Genomic DNA, 24009 nt, shown 5'->3' on the forward strand with positions numbered 1-24009 from the left:
TAATTCAATTGAGAGTGTAAGTATTATACTGTACGTAGGTACTATAGGATAGGCTAAGAGGGTATTTTACCGTAGGTAGGTACCATGGGATAGGCTAAGACGATAAGATTTATTGTACTTGTAATCACTTGATTTTGATTAATGGATTCCTAAGAGCGGTGACTTGAAATTCTCCTAATGAGGTTTTTGCGTTATGAAGGTTTTTCCCATTAGTTAACAAATCACCATGTCAAATTTATTTACCTCTGCACTCTAGATTATTTGGTAATTTGTTCGTGCTTCCATGATATTGTATGAAATTTGATTTAATTAATCAACTTGGGTAATTTATTTAATTAATTGTGGTCAATTTATAACCTATCAAGAAATATCTGCCAACCAAGAATTTGGACTTTGCTTTATGCAGTCTTGTAGGGTTTTTAACAAAAGTGGTCGTCAATATGCTTTTAATGATAGTCTAACAATAATGACATCTTTTTTAAATTATGTCGTCTCATATTTGTGTTTAAATAAATAAATAAATAAATAAAACATTTATTAGTGACCCTATAGTGCTTGTTTGTTTTTTTTTTAGAGAAAGTTTCCACCTATGGCGTCCGTTCCAGACCAAGACACCAATCAGTTTTTGGTGTAGGCGGGGATTGAACCCCGGATCTCTTATTTAACTATCAGAGACTTTACCAGTTGAGCTAACTAGAACCCACAACCCTATAGTGCTTGTTGTCAATCAAATATTCTCACATGGAGGGGTTCTCAGCATAAAGTTGATTGAGTATGAGATTATTTATTAAGGTAAATTTCAAATGATGATCTTCACCTTAAAAAAAAAAAAGAAAAAAAAAATCTACAAATAGTTCGGGTGGAGTTTCTCAGCCCACAACACCACCTGCACATCCTGTACGTATCGCCATTTCAAACAACTATGTCATAGTCAACGGGCTTCATTTGCATCAAAAACGCTGACCTATTGCTATGAATCACAGCTCTATCCGATGGGTTTGGGTTTTAGAGGTAACTGATCATTATTGTGCTGCTTATGAACCCCTAGATAGTCTCTTGTTCTCTTATGTTTTTTTTTAATTAAAATTAATCGTTTTTAATGTTCAAAAATGTTTTTATTTTTAAGTTGTTAACCGCAGTTTATGACAGAAGGATAGATATAACCAAACAGTAGATGTAAACTTAAATAACTAAAATGACAATCAATTAAACTTAATGAGTTTATAATTTATATTTTTTACCCTTTTTTCCAAAAAATTATTATGGAAATAAAAATTTAAAGGTCAAACTCATACGTATGAATAGAAGAAACTACTGATGGGTGCTATCACTATCAAAACATACCATTATATATATATGGTGTTAAAAATATTTTTTCCTAAATATTTCTTTGGTCTGAAATTGAGTGCTTGAATTTGAGTTCAATATTTACAACTACTGTAACTCTTTTATAATATAATACCACTCAATAATTTTTTGTTCAATTAATATTTTAATATATTAACAATTGGATCATATGTTTTCATTCTTTCTAATATGCAAGTTAAATTTTGTATTAATCGAATGTTATTTCATTATTTGATCTATAAATTCATTTTTTTGATAATTAATTGATTATTATAACAAGTAGAAATTGGAAATTTGAACTCTTGTTCTTAAAAAAAATGAAGCAATATTATTGAGTTACAAGGCCATAAATTAACATCTTATGTATACTTTAAAATAGAAAAAAAAAAATGAAACTTAAACATTCTATAAATAAAGATGATGGCACAAGGGATATGAACTACTAAATGATGGAATTATAAATATTTTTAACTTTTTGAGACTCAAAATCTATTCCATCGGATGGTGCCAAAATCAAAAGACACCTCAAAAAATAAAAGGATGAAGTGTAATATATTATAAATAAAAGCGATAAAAATTAAAACAACTTATGTCAATAATTTACAATCTAGTACTTATCATTTCTAAGTCCGGGTTTTAAAAAATAAATAAATTTAATCTTCGTTTAGAAATAATATTAAATACTCTTTTTGTTCCTCATATTACTCTAATTAAAAGGATATGTTAATAGAGACAGACCAGTTTTTACTTCAAAAAGTACGGTCACCTTATCTAGATAGTCAACAGACTCAACTCAATACTCAATGCGCAAATGCCAATACTAGATGCTAGCGTACGTTGCACAGCCAGCATATTTAGCCAATGAGTTACATCTCAGAATTACCAAAGGTGACGAATAACTTGTATATTATTTAACTTCGAATACACTTAAAAGTTACAATCACGAAGAATATGATCTCTTATTTAGTTTCCAACACAATGCCACGCATGAATGGATAATAGGAACTCCTTATTCATTTGAGTAGGAATGGCCTCTAACCAATGGTAGGGACCCTATAAACAATGCCATTTTTATCAACCCAAACCCAAACCCTGTCGCAGCGGAAGTCCAATATGACAGCTGATCCTTCTGGTACAATCACAGCATCAACATAAGAATTCTCCCTCTCGATAGTTGCCTCTGCAACTGTCCCTTGCACTCCAACAAGCTCGGGCCATGAACTCTTACCTACACAGCCATGCATGCATTTATAAAACTTGTATCAAATCAAAGATAGATCATAGATATATAATATGTAATGTAAGTGGCATGCATATATGTATATATTCACTAACTCTTTGTATACGCTCATTACCTTTGCACTCTGATGACATTTTTCTTCCTTCTTCTTTCACTCTCTTGTATTGTTAATGCCTATTTGTGTTTGTGATGAATTGAAATGGTGAAGAGATGGGAGTATTTATAGAGTAGAGTATCATTACATTTGCGTGTGGTTTGTCATTATTGACTTTCTAGATATATATCAAGCTAAGAGGCCGCTTGAATTTCCCCCCTTTTTTTTCTTTGAGATAGCTTCAAAGGACAGGTAAGTTGTCATATATTGACATAACTTTTAGTCTTTCACCATGAGGTGCTTTGACTTTAGCTGCAGTTTTCTTTGATTTTTTTTTTTTTTCCTTTTCTTTTGGCTTCGTTGCTCTTTTCTTTTATATGATAAGCTCGATAACTTCTTTAGATATATATTTCATTATATGACCATGAAATGCCAGATACCTGTTGTTAATTGTATCAATTTATTTGACGGTTTTTATTTTTTAATAATGTTTTTGAGTTTTGATAAAGTTTCTCAGTAGTGATTCCAGGAATTTTGTCCAAGGTGTTCCTATTTTACTTTGAAAAAATTTCAGGTCATTTTAGTCTATTTCGGGGGTTTCGGAAAATACCAGCCAAAATTCAAGATTTGGCCTGCATGAAGTTTGTGCTTAAAAAAAAAAAAAAAAAAAAAAGTTCTTAAAACCAAAACAAATTTGCATTCTGTACACTAAAAAACCTCAAAAGGAAAAAAAAAAAAAATGAAATGAACAAAAGTACCTATACAATAAACTATAAGTTCATTTGAAATATTAATAAAATTATTAATTATTATTGTTTAGTTGTTTCATTAATTTGTTTGTCTTTTATAAACTATAATTTGTTATATTGTTGTTTCATTAATTATTAAATGGAAAAAATTGCCAAGTGCCCTTTTAAGGAAAAAATAGTAGCTCTTTGCCCCCCTTTTCTAAACTAATTAGAGAAATACCCCTATTTTGAAACTCAATTTGTAATAAATCGAGTTAGGCCTTATAGCGGCGTTTTTGAGGAGCCTATAGTGACGTTTTCAAGACCTATAGTGACGTTTTGTAACTCAACCTCTATGAAATCTAGTTATAGGTAAAAAAAAATTAAAAAATTTGCCTATAACTCAATTCCATGGAGGTCAAGTTACAAAACGCCACTATATGTTCTTAAAACATCATTATATGTCCTTAAAAACGCCACTATAGGGCTCCTGAAATTTTTTTTTTTTTAAACTCGATTTATTACAAATCGAGTTACAAAAGAGGGGCATTTCCGTAATTAGTTTGGAAAATTGGGCAAAAAGCTGCTATTTTTGCCCAAAAAGGGCATTTGGCAATTTTGTTTATTAAATTATTAATTGTTGTTTAGCCTAACATAATTTAATTTGTTTTTCTTTTATAATATATAAGTTAATTAAATTATTAGTTATTGTTTATTAGTTGCTTTTCCCAATTATTTATTGGTTAATTAAATTATTATTTATTAGTTACACTAGCACACATCTATGTGCACATTACACTAAAAGAGCCAGCCATGTGCACATTACAGATCCCATGGGCTGATGTGCACATTACACTGCTTTAATTATTGTTTACCTGGCCCTATGTGTTCATCCACCCTTCACCCTACTCAATAGACAAGCCAGTCAAGCCTCAAGAAAATTTCCCCAATCACAAGAGCCAGTTACCAATCAGAAAATTTTACAATCACAAATCACAATACACACTAAAAGACAATTAATAATTTAATATCTCACCAACACAAACACACACACACCAACACCAACGGATAAGATATTAAGATAAAGCCAAATTCAAAAAGTCAAAAAATAGCCAAATATTAATAAAGATAAAGTTAAAGCTTTAGCAGTTCAGCGGCCCAATCACAGAATCAGATAAAGACAAAGTATTAAAATTAGACTTGAAGAATAGAGAGAGAGAGAGAGAGAGAGAGAGAGAGAGAGAGAGAGAGAGAGAGAGAGAGAGAGAGAGAGAGACTCATAATTTTCATTTCAATGATTCAAATAGAGAGAGTGTGAGAGACTGAGAGAGAGATAGAGAGAAAAAGAGAGAAAAGTTAGTTTAGTAAAATGAAATACCTTGAGGGAGGGAGCACTAGAGCAGCCGAGCAGGGAGGCCTGAAGGCTGAGGCAGTGACGAGGCGATGAGCGATCTCCGATAAGGGCAGTGGCAAGCAACAAGCTACGACGACGAGGGGCAAGCGAGCCGAGCAACAATGATGAGGGGCAAGCGAGCCTAACGACAACAACGATCTGGAATGGACCGATCTCCGACGACGAGCGATGTGACCGATTCGATCTCTGTGACTCTATCTATTGGCAGTTGGCTTGAGCCTAAGGCATTACTTGTTTTGTCTTTACTCTTTAGGTTTGCTTTAGGCCTTTAGGGATTTTTGATTTAGAAGCGATTTCTTATTTGATTTGCTCTGTAACTTTGTATTGGGGTTGGTTTTTTTTTTTTTTTTTTTTTTGGAGAATCCGTGGGTTTGTTACCTCTGTAATCTGTTAGGCTCGCCGAGTTGCCATGGACTTGGCTCTATTACATTTTTTTTTTTTCTTTCAGATTTTAGTTCAAAAAAAATTTTTTAGGCTTTTTTCTTCTTCTTTTTGCTTGAAAGTAGAACAAAATTTTTATTTTTTTTTTAATTTGAGGGTGTTTCTAATTTTGTGATTGAGGGTGCTCCTAATACAGAACAAATATAAAAAATTTTGTAAATTTTTTTTTTTTTTTAGGTCAGGGTGTTCCCAAGAACACCCTAAGTTGCACATGGCGTCGCCATTGGATATCTACTGTATACTTTTATGAATTATATATTTTTTGCTCCATTATTGATGCAATTGAGTGTTTGTTTGGCAAAAGTATCTTCTTTTTACTTTTTGTCTTAGTTTTTTTTTTTTTAAATAACAAAACTATTTTTTAAATAATAAATTAAGTTTTAGATTTTTGTCACACATTTAATATAAAAGGTACCAAAAATTATATTTATACTACTTTTTTTCTTTTAAGAAAAATACTACTATTTAACCAACTTCCCCTATTTGGATTTCTCATTTTTTTGTTCAAAAATGCCCCTATACCTCTATGTTTAAGTAGAAACAAAACTAAACGACAATCCGGTAAAAATGCAATTCTAACACTCACTAAAACATTGCCTAAAAAATATGACTATTTTTCTGTTAATTTTCAAATTTACTTTATCCACTTAAAATTAGATTCTCAAAATAAAAATTATATATGTAAAATAAAAACACACGTTTTTTTTTTTTTTGGGCTAAAAAAGTAAAACTCATCGCACGTGCGTAACGCGTGTGATAAGGCTAGTTTTTTAATAAATTATATACAAATAAGCTACCAAAAATTAATAGATACCCAAACGTAAAATGTTTGTACGTATGTATGAATGTCTTAACATGCTTACGAATATAAATGCCCAGTTATTTTCTTTTCAATAAAATCCAAGTTAAGCCTAACAACCTACATTAAACTTTCAAGAATTCTAAAACTAAATTCTCAGGATCATCAACCAATCATTCAAGAATCAAAACAATTAGAACCAAAAGTTTAAACTCATGGAAATTTTATTTCAAAAAAAAAAAAAAAACTCATGGGAATCTTTAGATTCACAGGAATCCAAATTCACGCCAACCAAACAGTAGCAAGTGAACTCTTTGAACCCGAAATAAAGTTCTAGAATTTTGTTTGGATGATACTTCTTAAAATTTTCAAACTAACGGAAGTTATATTTTAAATTGATGCTATTTTCAATCTCATCAATTTAAATAGACAGAAATTTTAGTACCATCAATTTAAATTTCCATTCTTTCAACAAATATATTTAGAAATTCGAAAATTACACTAATAGGTTAAATTTCCATTTTAAATTCCCAAGTACCACTCCTACTCTTACCTGTCCTACAACAATCTATTTTCAAGCAATTCTAGCATCTAGTTCTACCAGATCACTCTTACTGAGGTCATTCTTCTGCAGATAACTGTAGCATTACACTGGCAGAGATTCAGTTTATAACCAAATAATGCCTACGTCTAATTCTTGTGGTGTGACTGTTGTTACTAAATCCTCTTCAGTAGCAGAAACGGCTGTGAAGAAAAGTAGCCTGTGGTATGTTAATGACATGCGGATAAGTTTGTATACTACCTTAAAATCTCAATACATGTTGAAAACCTTTACAAAATTCAATGCACAACCGCCCTCCCCACCCTTTAAAAAAAAATGGTATATAAAACAGAAATGGCAGAGAAGGGAGTAAGGCAATGCCTAACATGGCAGAATATACACTTGACCTGTGAGGTACTAAATGCGTGCAATCCTCTTTCGGCCACGAGGCTTACCCACTAGAATATCCTTTGAAGTGCCTGAAACTTTTTCTGCAGGTTCTTCCTCAATTGTCTCATCGTCACTTCCATCATCAAAACTTTCAGTTTTATCAGTGGATCCTTCTTCCTCTTCTTCAGGCAATTTCCCAGCAGCCTTATATTTTGAAATCTGATCTTGAAGATCTCTTAGTTTTGCTTTCTTTGAATTCAAGACCCCAAGAAACTAGAAGCAGAAAAAGGCAAAGTCATTCCTAATGTTTGCAAAAAGATTGCAAGATGATGATTCTCTCTAGTTAATAAACGTAGCTAGGAAAAATCCATTGCATATGATTTATATGATGATATTGATCAAAACATCATGATAAATATGTGGTTAAAAAATCACTTATTATGTAAAAAACAATTAAACCAAAACATTGCATCTATTATTTACCTTTCCCATTTCACCAAAACATTGCCTTAATGGCATTCATCCAATATAACAAGAAGAACCAAGCATTAACCACAAAATGGCATTCATCCAATATTTTATCTTTTAACCAAATATTACATATTACAAAAAAAGAATAAGAGGCAGAAATCTTGGAAATTAATTCATTGCCTATGTACTAGATTGATACAGTAATAAATCAGGTAGCATCTAAAGCTTATTAATCCTGGAAGAGGAACAATTCTTTCTGATAAAAATATTAAACATGAGCCTATTGGATGCCAAACAAAAGTGCTCTTATATATTTGTTAAAGAAGGAAAACTTGGCGTGGGGGGGGGGGGGGGGGGGAGGGGGGAGGGAGGGTTTGAAGTTTTTAGGTATTCAAGGGTTTTAAAATAACTCTAGCTGTTTGCCACTTTTTTTCACCAACTCAATCTCAGTAGAGTATATTTAATCCCACTGTTCCTGGCTTTGTGCTTATTTTCAATTCCTTCATGACAGATACAGCCTTATCTAAAAATAAAAGAAAATCACATTTATACCTATTGGATAGTGTGTGCAATTAATCTCTCTTCAAAAAATCAAATTGACTGCCAAGAGCCTTGTAGCTCAACTAGTTGGGACCTCCTTGGGTTTCAAATGGAGACGGTCAAGGTTTAAATCCCCCCCTCCCAACTATTGAATTATAAATAAAAAGTAAACCAAATTAACTGGTAGAAGTGTTGTTGTTAAACAAACACAACTGGTAGAGGACTGAGGAGACTTAAATTCTGAGGACAAAGTTGCTACACCAAGAAATGAAAAAGGAAAAACAAAATGTTGCCTAACAAAGCATAACATTGGATTCACCTTTTAATAGAGCTAAAATGTTAACAAACATTTTCACTCATAATTCATAAACAGTATAATCAATGGAGTCTCAAAAAATTATATCTTTTTTTTTCTTTGATAGTAGTCTCTCATGGTCACATCAATTAAATCAATTTCCAGAGCATTACAATCAACAAAATATTCAACTAAAATATATTGAAAAGAATAATTATACGATAACTTCTAATTGGAGTTCAATTTGCAAAATCAAGTAAAAATTTAAATAGTAAAAAGTAAAGACGCTATATAAATTATAAGATAACATAATGTGCACACCTTTGCATATATTTCAGATTCAAAATCCACCCTCTCTTTGTTAATTCTCTCACTCTGTGCTAAACACTTCTCAGCTTCCACTTTCAGCATCTCAAAAGATTGAGTTTTTCTGACAACTTCTTCCTATTATACATTACCATCATATATATCAAACAAACAAGTTACTAAACTATGCAAGATACCTACCAATTTCATTTTACCAAAGGAAACCAGGGAAAAAAGTGAGTAATCACTTCTAACATGGAATAAGCTTCAAATTTCAATTTGAATTTAGATTTTTTTTTTTTTCCTTTCTTTTTTTGATGAATGAGCATAAATTTATTAAAGAAACAGAAAACATTCAAACAACGCTACAACACACAGCAGCATCTCATATATGACAATGCTTTCATCATCCCATGTGACTCCTTAGTCTGATATTATCCCAACTTATCTGAGAGTCAATTAAACATTCCAAGCAATAGCTAGTGAATTAAGATCTTTTATCAAACTCTGAAGTTTTGAGTTGTGTAACATGGAATACGTAACTGTAAATTGATGCATCACAACCAATCATAAGGGACTCAGTTATACTGACACAAATAAATTTCTTGTAACACGTTTAACCCAGATTTATTTTGATCTAGACATACCACAATCTAATTTGGAATCCTTAGTTCCTTACAATAGTCTCAAAGTTATCCATCAATCTAGTAATAAATGATTTCATTCATTATGCATTGTATCAAATGACAAAGCCAGAATTTCAAGAACATCTTACCAAGGCACTTATGCCACATTGAATTTGTATGACTGCTTAGAAAAACCCACAAATATAGGCTAATTCATAGTTTCCATAATGTTTCACGATTCAATCAACAAAAAATTGAATGCAAGCAACTTATTGTGATGTTTCCAATCTCCATAAAAATTTTCACTCCTTTCCCCCAAATATTGCACGAAAGTAATAGTGATCTCCACTTTGCACCAGAGGGGGGAAAGTTATGCTGAACAAAGAGCTTTAGAGAAAGTATAAATCAGCATTGAATCTCAACAAATCTCAGCATTGTATCTACTAATCCCAAAGAACCCTTACCACAGATTTGAACAAACCCCTATCCTGTATGACTGGCAATTTTAGACCACACCCACCAGCACAACAGGTTCAAATCATAGGCTCATTTGCAGGATCCATAAGGAAGTTCAGTGCTAGAAAAGGAGCTTAGCTTTTGGTATATATTTGGGCCAGGAACATCAATCCTGCCTAGCCTTCTTTATCTTCCATAACTTATAACTATAGAAGTGTCTAGCTCATTCAATTACTCAAGCAGCCTGTATATAGCTACTTATTCGTCGTTTGTGCAGCACTGCAGATGGACCTTCATTATTGTGACACATACTACCTGAGGTATATCATGACTCTATAGCTTGTTTCACAACTCCCCAACATTCTAGATCTAGACACAATTGTTCGGTTTAATATACTTAATTACAAAAAAAATCAACAAGCTACAGATATCTCATGAATCACATTTCTAAAAAACTCGATGCAAGACTTTAAAGAGAACTGCAGTTGATAACCTCACTATTCAGGCTTTTGCTTTTACATCCTTCATTTTAATTATCAAATTTTTTAAAGCAATGCTCTCAGTAGTCAGTATTGCAGATGTTGACTTCTATACTTGACAGATGCTAAATTTCTTTCATGAATAATGAAAGTCATCTTCATATCATGTCAACTTAAATTACTAAGATAGCCTAGAAAATTTATCCATGTTGACAACAATAGCCACATATCTAAAGCATCAATTACAATAACTAACTGGTAACATCTGAATTTAGTCAAAAGTCTCAGCAGCTAAGTAAACTTCAAATATTAAGAAGAATTATATGAAAATAACATTGCAATATTGCGTACGACAATAAGAAAAATATGTGCAACCATACACTTAGCCTTATATTTGCATCCATGAGAAAGTCCAATATCCCTGCTGTAGTTTCCTTACTATTAGGCGACGGCTGACACTTCCACCGCCATTCTAGCTTGGTCCCTTCTTTCTCGAAAGTCCACGACAACTACAAAGAAATATGTTGTAAAAAATATGCAAAAAAATAAAGTAGCAAGTACCTGCACATAAAATTTTATATGGTTCAGCAACTCTATGCCTACATTGAAAGACAACGCCAACTAAAAAAACACAATCAAATAATAGGAATTACAACCACACATAACCTCTCACAAAACTCACAAACATAAACTAACTCAAAACTCCAATATAGCCAAAGGCACTTACACTAACACACTAGAAAAAACTTATCTCTAATTCTCTCACTAGACAAAATTTTTGTCCTCTAACTCTCACACACCCTACAAATTTACAACATGACTCTATTTATTGGGACTATTACACTTCCTTGCTTCTTTTCTTATCAATGTGGGACTGACAGTTCTAATAGGAATTCTTATAAAAATAAATAAATAAATAAACAGTTCTAATAGGAATTTATGCACCTCCTTATTACTCTTCTAGCCAATATAGGATTCCAAAACTAACTAAGAAACCTATAAAGTATTCCAACTTGGGTTGAACTTAACAAATCTCCACCCCCAGCCCATGAAGTGTCACAACCGTAGTAGTCCTTTGGTACTCTCTTTGCAACCCTTAAGTACTCTCCTTGCACCTCTTTTGTGTGTAGGGGTGCTCCATCACGTCCTCAACAAGAAATATGATCAATTGAGTGCAAGCAGCGCTTGAACTTGTCATTTGAACTTGGCTTCACAACTGTATTAATCACGCTCTCAGTAAATATCACACTCTTCCATCCATGATTATATTTCCTTTGTAGTGCTTTGACCAAAAGCTCATCTTTGCTTTTTCTCTACCATGCACTGCAAATTTAACTGTCTCATCCTCCCTTGTGGGTGTGAAAACCTTCTCTCTCTTCATCACTACTAAAGCTCCTTTGGTAACTTTTTTTTTTTTTTTAAAGTAAAAAGATGTATATTCAAAGAGCTACCTCATGAAAAACAAAAGGTAGAGCAAGGAGTACAGAGAAGGAAACAAACAACAAGAAAAAACAACAAAACAAACAAAAGCCAACATAAGAACTAAGTACAGAGCAGAGAATTAAGGAACAAAGGGAGAGAGTCACTAGAGGTGATTCCCCAAGCCCTAGTCCAATCAAAAAGAGAACCACTAAAGAAAGCGAGCAACTGATTATCGAATTTGTCCGTATCCTCAAAAGTTCTCCAATTCCGCTCCCTCCAGATACACCACATAAGGCACAAAGGAGCTAAATTCCAAATGCTAGAAGAATGCTTTCCAAACCAATTCCAACAACCAAAAAGCGTATCTGCAACCGATCTTGGCAGAACCCAAGAGATCCAAAAGTTCTAAAAACCAAGCTCCACAGCAGATAAGCTTTTTCACAATGAAGAAGTAGATGATTCACCGTCTCCCCATTACTACGACACATAATGCACCGGTCAACAAAAGCCACTCCTCTACGCCTCAGAATGTCTCCTGTAAGAATCTTCTCCCAAGTTGCAGTCCAAACAAAGAAAAAGACGCACGAAGGAGCCTTAACCTTCCAAATACCTTTCCAAGGAAAGATAATAGGCAAAGGACAACGAAACTTGTTGTAGAAAGAGCGGATGTCAAAATCCCCATTCTTTGTCAACATCCACCTCATACGGTCTCCAAGCTCAGAACGAGGCAAATTAGAACCTAAGGTACGGAGGAATTCATCCACCTCACCCATCTCCCAATCATTAGGATCCCTTAACAAGCGAACATTCCAGCTTCTCTGAGCCTCCATCCCCAACCTTTCGAGAGACAAGGCCACCGATGCCTCTCTATTAGAAGCAATCCCATACACTAATGGGAAGGATCGATGGAGTGGTAAGTCCCCACACCACCTATCTGTCCAAAACTTCACTCTATCCCCCACCCCTACTTCAAATTGAATGCATTTACTAAACGCCTCCCAACCTTTTCGAATACTTCTCCATAAACCGCACCCATAGGCACCCCTGCCCAGCTTAGAAGACCAACCCCCCCACTCTTCCCCAAACTTCGAAACTACAACCCTCCTCCAAAGACGAGTCTCCTCAACCCCAAACCGCCATAACCATTTTCCTAGTAAGGCTTTGTTGAAAGTGGTTATTTTCCTAACACCCAGACCACCGTTCGCCTTAGGAGCACAAACCTTATCCCACCCCACCAAGTGAGCCTTCGAATCCCCCCACAAGAAGTCCCTTTGCATCTTCTCAATCTTATTCGCCACATGCGATGGAATGGTAAAAAGAGACAAATAATAAGTAGGAAGGCTAGATAGCGTACTCTTAAGTAACGTCAATCTTCCACCTTTCGACAGATACAGCTTCTTCCACCCAGCCAGCTTTCGCTTAATTTTCTCCAAAATAGGATTCCAAATAGAGGGAGACTTATGAGGAGCCCCTAGCGGCATACCCAGATAGGTCATAGGCAAAGTCCCAATCCTACAACCCAGAATCTCTGCCAAGACATGCACATTATTGACCTCTCCTATAGGAACCATCTCGCTTTTTAGGACATTAACCTTCAAACCTGTCACAGCCTGAAAACAGAGGAGAAGCATCCGAATGTGAAGGATCTGCTCCTCTTCCGCATCGCAAAAAAGGATAGTGTCATCCGCAAACAGAAGATGAGAGACACATTCCCCTTCACCCCGTCTACCATCTGCCTTAAAACCCCTAATCAAACCAGCACCTTCAACTCTTTTCAGCATTCTGCTTAAAACCTCCATAATAACCAAAAACAACATAGGAGAAAGCGGGTCCCCTTGTCTCAAACCCCTCGTGCTCTTAAAGAAGTCAGCTGGAGTTCCATTAACCAAAATAGAGAAATGAACGGTTGAGATACAAGTCCGGATCCATCTACACCACTTCTCCCCAAAGCCCATTCTCTTCAAGAGATCTAATAAAGCCTCCCAGTTTACGTGGTCATAAGCTTTCTCGATATCAAGCTTACAAATGACCCCTGGAGTCTTACTCTTAACACGGCTATCAACACACTCATTAGCAATGAGAACTGAGTCAAGAATTTGTCTACCTCCCACAAAACTATTCTGGGACTCAGAGATCAGTTGGTCTAAAACCGTCTTCAAGCGATTTGCCAAAACCTTAGACAAAATCTTGTACAAGCTCCCCACCAAGCTAATAGGCCTGAAATCTCGAATATTGGAAGCATCATTCTTCTTAGGAATTAAAGCTATGAAAGTAGCGTTCAGAGATTTCTCAAACTTACTGTGGAGATAGAACTCCTCAAAAACTGCTAGAACATCTCTTTCCACCACTCTCCAGCAATGGTGAAAGAAGGCCATGGAAAAACCATCTGGACCTGGGGCTTTATCCCCAGCCAACTCATTAACAGCTAGAAGAATCTCCTCCTTCTCAAACCTCCTTTCAAGCCAGCACCTCTCCGACCCATCTATCTGATCGAACTCCAAACCTTCCGCAAAAGGCCTCCACTCCTCTGTCTCCTGATACAAATTTTTATAAAATTGAACCACTTGAGCAGCCACCTCAGACGACTCCTCATACACCACCCCATCCACCTCCAAAATTCTTAGATAGTTAAACCTTCTACGGGAATTAGCCATCTTATGGAAGAATTTCGTATTATTTTCTCCTTCTTTAATCCATAACATTTTTGATTTCTGTCTCCATGAGATTTCTTCCAAAGAGAGAAGACTCTCTACTTCGGATCTCACCACAATTCTCTCGCATAACTCTGCATCAGAGAGGCCAAACTCCCCTTCCTTGGCATCAAGCAATTTCAAAGCCTCTAATAATTGAGACTTTTTGCGTCCGACATGACCAAACTCCGACCGGTTCCACTGAATGATATCTTCTTTTAAGGCCTTCAATTTTTTGGCAAACACAAAGCTAGGAGTACCAGAGAAAGAATGCCGATTCCACCAAGAGTGAACTCTATCAATGAACTCGTCCATCTTTAACCACATATTCTCAAACCTAAACGGACTGTTCCCCCTCGCCATTCCCCCTACCTCCACCAGAATTGAGAAATGATCTGAAACAGAACGAGGTAAAATCCGCTGGATCACATCCGGGTATTGCTCTTCCCAATCGTGAGACACCAACACTCTGTCTATCCTAGACATCGAAGGCTGATCGGAGCCGCTAGACCAGGTAAAACTCCCTCCCTCCAAAGGCAAATCAATCAAATTAAGATCCTCAATGAACTTCGAAAAAAGATCCATAGCCGGAGTAAGACGGGAGTTACCCGACCGTTCACTAGGGAAACGAACAATATTAAAATCCCCAATGCAACACCAAGGAACGTTCCAATATTGGTGAGTACCAACCAACTCGTCCCACATGAGTCCCCTCGCATTATTATCAATTGGGCCATAAACCCCAGAACACGCCCAGGTAGAGCTATCCCCCACCCCTTTCCACAGAACAGACACAGAAAAGGAACCCAGAAGAAAGTCCAACCTCTCCAATACCCTCCTATCCCACATCAACAAAACCCCACCCGCCGTCTAGACAGCATCTAAAGCCACCCAATCCACAAAGGGACAGCTCCACAGGCTACCAACCATTTGTCTGTCCAAGCCAGATAGCTTGGTCTCTTGAAGGCAAATTACATCACACTTCCACTCACGCAATAAATTTTTCACAACTAACCGTTTCCGACAGTCATTCAAACCCCTAACATTCCAAGAAAAAAATTTTAAATTCATAAAGACATGAAAATCCCAACTGATGAAATAGTTTAGCAACCTACACTCTACTTGCCATCATAGTTAACCGAAGATTGCAAGTTCCTCAACTCTCTCTTCCCTCTATTCTTTTTAATGAGAGCTTTTCTAGGAATTGCAGCTTTCCTGTTCAACACTTTGACATCCTCCGTCTCCTTCTCAATCTTTTGTAACAGAGCAATACATAACTTCTCATGTCGACTCAGAGGAAGCCCCACCAGCTTACTAAAACCAGGAAGTCTGATCTTCACCCAACTAGAAATATCTAACGTATCCACACATTCCAATGCCTCATAATCACAGTCCAACTCAGCTGCCAAAGGCAGCCCAAAGGGAGTGATAGACCTCAGAGGGATTGATAAGCTATCCTCTCCTGCCAAACCTAAATCTAAATTATTCAACTCTTCCACCACCAAAGCACTCTCCCCAAGGGCATCACCCACTGCCTTCGTGGGTATCACACCAAACCCAAATCAGAATTGTTTAACTCTTCCACCACCAATGCACCCTCCCCGCTGACCTCACCCACTGCCTTCGTGAGAAACACACCCGAACCCATTTCTAAGTTTTCCAATTCTTCCACCACCAAAACTCCCTCCCTAGGGGCATCACCCACAGCCTTCATGGGTGTGTCCACAAACCCAGCCCTTGAAAAGCACAAAAAGAAGCCAGAGAGGAAGAGAAAAGAAGAGAGAAACTCCACCGGTGACCTCGAAAACGTCAGCTCAGACTTACCCGGTGAAAAAGAGTGCTCATCGGAGCTGTTTCCGGCAAAAGATGGGCCGCCGGCCACCGTCGGAGGCTGAGGACCCCGGCCCAGCACCTCCGGCTCAAGATCGGAGCACTGGGAACAAGCCATGGAGCTCGCCTCCTTCATCAGGCTCTGAGTTGGTCTCTCTTCTCCTGACCGAGAGCTCTCTCCCTCTTCAAACTGACTTGGGCTAGAGCAAATAAAATAACCCACACCTGGGTCGTGCAGCAATGGGCTTGTGGCAAGGCCCAAGACTTGTTCAGCCTGTTTGGTTTCCCTTGCAACCCATTTTAGGGCCTTAGTACCTCTTATATTGCAATCCGACGCCAGTGCACGTGATTCCCCTCTGAAATTCATATCTCCCACTTTGTTTCTGTCCCAAGAAACCCGCCTCCTCCCTATCACATCAACCTCCACGATAAGACCTCTTCCTGACCAACCATATGTCCTAGCATCACTCTTCTTCATCTTTTCATAATCTTTTGAATTTAAACTGGAGCTTGGGAAATGTAACCTCCTGTCTGCCAGATATTGCTCACCAACCTCAGCCTCCACATTAATGCTCTGCTTCCTCCTGTCCCCTCTCCCCACCTCCATCTTCTCAGCCTTACCCACCGGAAAAACCCCCACTTTGGCACCTTGAAGTCTCAGAGTCACCCCCTTCTTTTCATCCAGCTGCTTAATGCGCTTGCTAACTTTTGTTCTTCCATGGAAGCCTTGCACAACTTCAGCAAAAGTTCTAAAGTTTTGGGCTTCCAAGTTGTACCTCTGCACCTGAGGAAAAAAACTTGGAGGACCAAAACCAGCCAATGCATAATGGGAGGGATTCAGCAGCTTTCTGAGTTCAAGGCCAAAGGACCTCCAACCAAACTTCTCTTTGCCTTCAGGGATAATAACTGACCTCCTACATCCACCCACTTTGAGTTCAGTCAGTAGCAAGAACTGACCAAAAGAGTTGAAGCTCCTTTGGAGAATAAAGGCAATGTCCCCATCTCTAAAACTGAAAAACTGTTTGGAACTCTTCCCAACAACAAAGTCTTCAATGTTATTCATCAGCCATATTGCTGCATTCTTACCCATGAAAACTGATCTCATAAAGAATCTGCCCCTCTCAAAGATCCTTAGCAAGAAGTAACGGCCCCCTTCCTCTAAAACTAATTTAAAGGATTTGGACTCAATGAAGAAGCTACGAACTCCCACCATGCTGAATCTAAAAAAATACTTTACCAAACCAAAGAACTAGTTTCTAAAAAATAGTTGTTAGAACAAGTATTGGGAAATATTTTCAAAGATTTTTAGAACTAGTTTCTTCCCAGTAATTATTTACACTACCAACCAGTAGAGGAATAAGCCCTCCCTGTGATGAGGTCTATGATCATGAGTATTTTACCTTTGTGTTTTCATCGTCTTATCTTCAATTTTGGCCTGTATCTCAATTTCTCATTTTAAAAGGGGAATCTGGAGTGTGCTTCTCGGTCCTCAACCTTTACCAATGCTTTGAAAGTTCTGTTTACTTTCATAATTCCAACTTTTGCAAATTATCCATGACCCAAAAAAACCAATCAGCCTAAAGAATTCAAATTTCTTCCAAGCTCAAGCACGTGTCTCACATTACCCAAGGTCTTCACACTCCCATCAAACATCTTTTTAACTTTAATTGTAACTATAAGATCCCCACAAGTTCTATATTACTGACCAACATAAAAGAACATCAACACAATCTTCATCCTCACTATTTGCTACAACAATTGTTGCATCTGGGGACCTTTGACAATCATGAGTTTTCTTGAACCCTTCTAACTTAACTAGAAAACTTCTTGCATTGATATTGATAATGCCCCAGGAATATGTAGCACTCCACGTCATTAATATCCTTCCTAGGTCCATATTTTGATCATAACCTCTCCCTATCATTCTTCTCATGTGACACACTCCCACAACTACTTGACAACATGATTATCACTCAAGAGATACTACACACTATGCAAAAGAAAAAAAACAGGGAAGATTGGGACTATGGCTTTGAAGATTGATCTTGAAAAAACTTTTGACAGATTGGAGTGGGGATTTGTTAGAAAGATCCTTCTACAGTTCAATTTCCCAGCTGAGTTAGTCACCATTATCATGATTTGTATTTCTTCAACCTCATTTTCCGTCTTTTTTAACGGGGGTAGACATTAATCTTTTCTTCCTATTAGGTATTAGGCAAAAGGATCCTCTATCCCTTTACCTATTTATCATGAGCTTGGAATATTTGGGCATTCTCATTTATGAAAAGCATTCAAATGGATCTTAGAAAGATGTGAAAATTTAGGCACAAGATCTTTGCAGATGATCTTATGTCAAAGAGTAAAGACAAGTCTCGTGACCTATTCTTTAGAAACACCTCCACTGCAGTATAAGAAGCTGTTTGTACAGCTTTGGAAATTTTGGTAACAAGGAAATTCAATAGGTGTTTGGGCTTTCCATTAAAATAAGTTGACTGTGGCCAGAAGAATTTCAATTTGGCAGTTCAAAAAGTCCAAGACAAGTTGGTAGGATGGAAAGCAAATCCCCTTTCCTTGGCAGGAAGGAGGATTCTTAGCCAATCTACCACAAGTTCCACTCGGGAATATGTCATAAGGAAGTTGATAGTGAAAACAGAAACTTTCTTTGGGGCTCTACACAAGAGAAAGGAAAGCTACATATGGTTAAATGGGATAAAGTAAATTTGCCAAGAGAGAGTGGGGGTCTGGGTTTAGCTGCATCAAGAGACTCAAGACCCTGGAATGTGGCTCTTCTATCCAAACACAACTGGAGGTTACTCAATGAAGAGGATGCCTCTGAACCCATGTGCTAAAGGCTAAGTATGTTCATGGCCCCTGGAAGACAAACAGCTTTTGTTCAAGAACTTGGGCTGCTTGCAAGGCAGCTAATCCTTTAGTGGAAAAAAGGCTAAGAAGGATAGTAAAAAATGGGGAATCTGATTTCTTTGGAGAGATCACCGGTCTGTCTAAGGGTCTCTTCGTGTCGCATAATTTTGGGCTTTTTAACAAGGGGAAGATGACATCTATGTAAATCATGTGTCAAATGATTCCAAGAGTTGGATTGGATTGTACTCTCTTTTGTACTACCAATCAACATCATCCAAACTATTCAGGCCATTCCTTTGAATCAACCAAAGGAAATCATGCTTTTGCTTGGTCTCTTAGCAAAGATAGAAATTTCTCTTTAAATTCTACCCTCTTGCAAAAGGTTTAAATCCTTTCCAATCCTCTTCCTTTCTCATATTTTTGGATTTGGATGGCTAACACGACTGAGAGAATCTGAACTGTTCTTTAGCTTTGCTCTTTTAATAGTATTCCAGTTAGATAAGTATTGGGTACAAGGGGTTTTGATCAACACTACTCCTTTTACAATAGAGAGATTTTTTCTTTTGCCTTTTTTTTATATAAAATTTAATAGTTGGAGGTGGGAGAATTTAAACTCTAGACGTCTCTGTTGGAAACACCAGAAGATACCAATTGACCTACAAGACTCTTGGCTACAACAAAGAGATTTGTCTATCACTTGCGTCTTAAAATATTGTTTTTTTAAGACATTTTGGAATAGAATTGAGATTCCTTTTGTGTTAATTTCTTGCCTTTTCAAGCATGTTATTGAATGGTTGCATTTAAATGGAACTTCTCCCTCTTGTTCTCAGCATCATAACATTCCTTGGTGTGTTATTTTCTTGTTTGGAGTGTGGACTCTTTCGTTATAAATAAAAAAAAAAAGTTGTTTTTCAATCAGAGTTGCCTAACTCAAAAATTCAGGATGAGTGCCTTAAAAATTACAACAACACATAACTCAAAAACTCATCTTTAGAATCTCAAACCAATAACTTTGATGCCAAGTTGATGTAAAAGAAAAAAGAAAAACCACGCAAACTATAAAATATCAAGTACCACAGCACACAAACATGATTTGACAAACTCTATATCTACATCTATGAGCAATGCCAACTAAAATCCACTATGAATAGTAAGAATTACAACCAGGCATAACCTCTTACAAAACTCACAAACATAAACTAAATAAAACAAAAAAAAAATAGCTAGAAATCCCAATACACCCAAAAGTTCCCTCACACTAACACACTTGACAAAACTTAGTCTCTAACACTCTCACTGGACAAAATTGTCTTCTAACTCTCATGCACCCTACAAAGGCTACACCATCACACTATTTATAGGGATTATTGCACTTCTCTACTTCTTCTTCTTCTTCTTTTGATAGTAAGAAAAAATATGAAATTCCAAAACCAACTAAGAAACCTCTAAACTATTCCAAAATGGATTGAACTTAACAAAATATAACAATCATTGTAGCTAGTTTAGCTTAGTAATTTTTGTTTTTTGCACCTTTCACTATTGGTTTACTTGTATTTTTTGATAAGTAGATATTGTTTCATTGAAAAAAAAAATGAAAATAAACAAGGAACCAAAGCACACAAGCAGTGTACTAAAGAACCAAAAATATAAAAGAAGTATAATATATGAAAAGTACAACTATCAAGAAAATCAGCCAAAGAATTAAAACTATAAACACCCGAAGCATTTGTCCACTCAAACAAAGTCAGGAAGAAAGACAACTTCAAGTCAGGAATAGATCTCTCACATCCTTTAAAATCACAAGCATTCCTCTCTCGTCAAATACACCACATGAGGCAATGAGGGATCATGCCCCAAATCACCGCAGATTCATGCCTAAACTTGCTTGACCAGCTAGCTGAAAGTTCACAACCCCACTTGGCATAACCCAATGAACCTCAAACAATGAAAACAACATATTCGACAACTCTCTAGCTATAGGGCAGTGTATAAGTAGAATGATAAGTAGTCTCCCCATCCCTCTTACGTGCAACACCAATAAATCACAGCATCTTGACACCTCTACAAATTATCGGTGGTTAAAATCTTCCCCAGTGCTGCAGTCAAAAGGAAGAAACAAACCTCTGTTAGACTTTTGGCTTCCATAAAGTCTTCCATGGAAAAGAAAGTTGGAGCAGTGGAATGCAAAACCCTATAATAAGACTAAAATCAAAAACCAGCCTGGAAGAGGTTTTCCAGAAAAGTTGATCCACTTCATTCCGTCTCATCAGAACAGAATAGATCATATCCAAGAAGGAGGCAACTGACTCCAACTCCCAATCTTGTATTGGTCAAACAAAACTGGCATTCCAGTAATAACTAACAAATTCAAGAAAAGTGTCCCACCCTTTCTTGTTTGGAAACTCCATCAGGCCCCTGCACAGTATTAGAGCACCCACCCCCACATACTACCATATTTAACATCCACTACCCTTCACCACAAAGCATCCCTCTCACATTGCAAACTGCCACAGCCTAATTGAACAGGACCAAATCACATATTCCTAGACCCCCATTTTGAATTGGTTCACAAACCCTCCTCCAACCAACGAAGTGATAAATAAACTCATCTCCCACCCCTCCCCATCGTAACTTCTCAATACGCCAAGCCAAGCGACACTCGCTAGGATAGATAGTAAGTAGGCAGGCTCAATAGAGTGTTCTTAATCATAGAAATATACGTTCTCTTCAAACCCAGCCAAGCTGTTGGTTTACTTGTATTATCAATTATGTGCAGTTTTTTTTTTTTTTTTTTTGCAATCTCATTTGTTTGAATTACAATATGTTTCATCCACAACCATACATATATAAACTCGAAAATTTAAAATAAAAACAAAAATTGTTTGTGTTGTGAGAGCAGTGACTAACCCTTTTGTTGGAGTCTCCAGCATCGGTGAAGCGATAGACAGAGCCGGGTTGCTGAAACCCTAGGTAGCGCTCGGCCAAGAGGACGTAGTCGGAGACGGGTTGGTCCCAAAGAGCGGCTCGGTCACGGACGTCGTCTTGGGAGGCATGGCAGATCCAGGAGTGGAGGCCGTCGGTGATGGAGAGGTGGAAATGGGAGGGGAACCAGGTGCCCTTCACGAAGATTGGCTCGCTGTCTTGGGGCACCAGCTTTAGGCATGTGTGTCTCTCTTCCTCCATTTCTGTTCTATATATGTGGTAATCAGATTTTGAGAGAGAGAGAAAGAGAGAGAGAGAGAGAGAGAGAGAGAGGGTCTGGAGTCTTTCCCGCCTTTTCAATCACTAGGTAGCAATAGCTTCTTCCGCACAACTGATTTCATTTGGTCCTACTCGTGGTTTTTAAAACCATTTTGTGGTGGTATTTGAGGGGGAAAAATCTCTATTAAATAGTTTTTTTTTTTTTTTTGGAAAACAAATAGTTTAAATAAAACAACCCAATTCAAAATTGAGATTATTATTAGAGTTATTAAAGTAAAAATTAAAAATAAAAATGACAAAATAATGAACTTTTTTTTATGATTTTTTTTTTTTTCTGGATGAACGATTCCAATTCCTATCTACCATGTACTAGACTACTACGTATTATATTCATATTCTATTTTGCTAAATGGATCTTCTCATAGCATTCTCATTAAGAATGCTAAATGCTATAAATACTATTAAATTTGTAAAAAGCACCAAAAAGCAAGCTACAACAAACATGCTAAACTTAGAAGAAGAAAAAAAAACAACTGAGCTACAGTGAGCTTTCACCTTTGAAAGCTCATTGTAGCTCCAATCTTTAAAAAATATTATTATTTGAATGCTTGTGGTGGAAAAGGTGGTTTGTGTAGTTGTTCTTTATTATTTTAATGAGTAGTTTATATTATTTTAAATGAAATGATAAAAAAATAGAACATTTGATATTGGATGTATTTTAAAATGAGTTGTTAAAATTGATAAAGTGGTTTTTTGATATGCTAAATGCTAAAATTTTTAAAAACTTTGATAAGAATGCTCTCATAATGGTTATTTCAAACCATTTGTAGGACTTCATCAATGGGATTCCCTTTTCTTTTTTTTTCTTTTTTCATTCATTTTACTTGCAAAAATACTCAACTCTCCCAAGAGGTAGCAGATAAGAATAAGTTTAGAAACATGCCTAAATGCATATCTAATTCCACAAGAAGTTTAAATGTCACCTTGTGATAGGTGCATCTAATTTTTTTTTTTCAACAAGAACTCATGATAGTTGCATGTGTAAATGCTTAAATCCAATCACAGATTAATACTTAAGCATATGAAATTAGGTATAAGTTTGAGTGTGATCTTAGGTTGATTCAATATATAAAAGTTCTCTAAAGGGTTCAAAGTGGAACTGTGGAAGAGGTTGCTCAGGAGTGGACAAAAAAATACATAGAAGCGTATTTGGTAAAAGGATTTTTTTATTATATTGGCACAAAAAGGAGAAGGAGCACAACGAAGGGGAAAGAGGGGAAATATAGAACTTTGGGCATGAATTTTTATGTTGTCATATGAGTCCCACGAAACTTCAGCACAAATGTGAATATAACTTAAAAATGAGAAGAGAAAATCGGGCCATTTGGTACATAAGTTTAAAAACTGAAAATTATTGTTTAAAAATATTTGTAAAAATACGTGTGAGTGGAAAAGTGTGTGAAAATACATAAAATGTTGTTTAAAAACTGAAAATGATTGTTTGAAAACACAAACCAAACACCCCCTAATATCACAATTTATTTATCAATTTTTTTGTCACAACTGCTATGTGGTAGAGTGTGAGTAGTGAAGGAAAAAAAGTAGATATGTGTGTAAATGATAGACAACTACTCATAGTTTGCTATATTAGAATTGTGATAAAAAAAATTATGAAAAAAATTGTGTGGTTTTAGAACAACTCAAAGGAGAATCCTCATGGTATTCTCATTTTTGTTTCAGAAAATGAGATTAAAAAAAAGTATTCTAACGAATAGATTTCAAGAACCCAAAATTGCATACCAAACACTCTTTCTTTCTTTTTCCTTTTTGTCAAATA

The 24009-nt window shown here is 36.3% G+C and overlaps 1 protein-coding gene across 1 annotated transcript; it reads right to left on the reverse strand.

Annotated features, from left to right (window-relative positions):
* Window positions 1-6744: 6744 nt before the first annotated feature.
* LOC112033145 (DNA repair protein XRCC4) lies at window positions 6745-22304 on the reverse strand. Its single transcript, XM_024065927.2, has 4 exons — window positions 21879-22304; window positions 10548-10676; window positions 8622-8744; window positions 6745-7267 (listed from the first exon to the last, which is right to left on the reverse strand). The coding sequence occupies exons 1-4, from the start codon at window positions 22152-22154 to the stop codon at window positions 7022-7024; spliced, it is 774 nt and encodes a 257-aa protein (XP_023921695.2). The 5' UTR covers window positions 22155-22304; the 3' UTR covers window positions 6745-7021.
* Between the last annotated feature and the right edge of the window lie 1705 nt (window positions 22305-24009).

The sequence above is a fragment of the Quercus suber genome, unplaced genomic scaffold (genome assembly GCF_002906115.3).
Source record: "Quercus suber isolate HL8 unplaced genomic scaffold, Cork oak 2.0 scaffold_152, whole genome shotgun sequence".
NCBI classification, from domain to species: domain Eukaryota; kingdom Viridiplantae; phylum Streptophyta; class Magnoliopsida; order Fagales; family Fagaceae; genus Quercus; species Quercus suber.

What these genes read in the sequence shown, in the direction of transcription:
- LOC112033145 (XM_024065927.2), bottom strand. Translation starts at nt 22,154, where the DNA reads ATGGAGGAAGAGAGACACACATGCCTAAAGCTGGTGCCCCAAGACAGC. An exon ending in CTGGAGACTCCAACAAAAGG is followed by an intron (nt 10,677 to 21,878) that starts GTTAGTCACTGC and finishes ATTTCTTTGTAG; the next exon opens with TTGTCGTGGACTTTCGAGAA. An exon ending in AATCTGAAATATATGCAAAG is followed by an intron (nt 7,268 to 8,621) that starts GTGTGCACATTA and finishes TTCTGCTTCTAG; the next exon opens with TTTCTTGGGGTCTTGAATTC.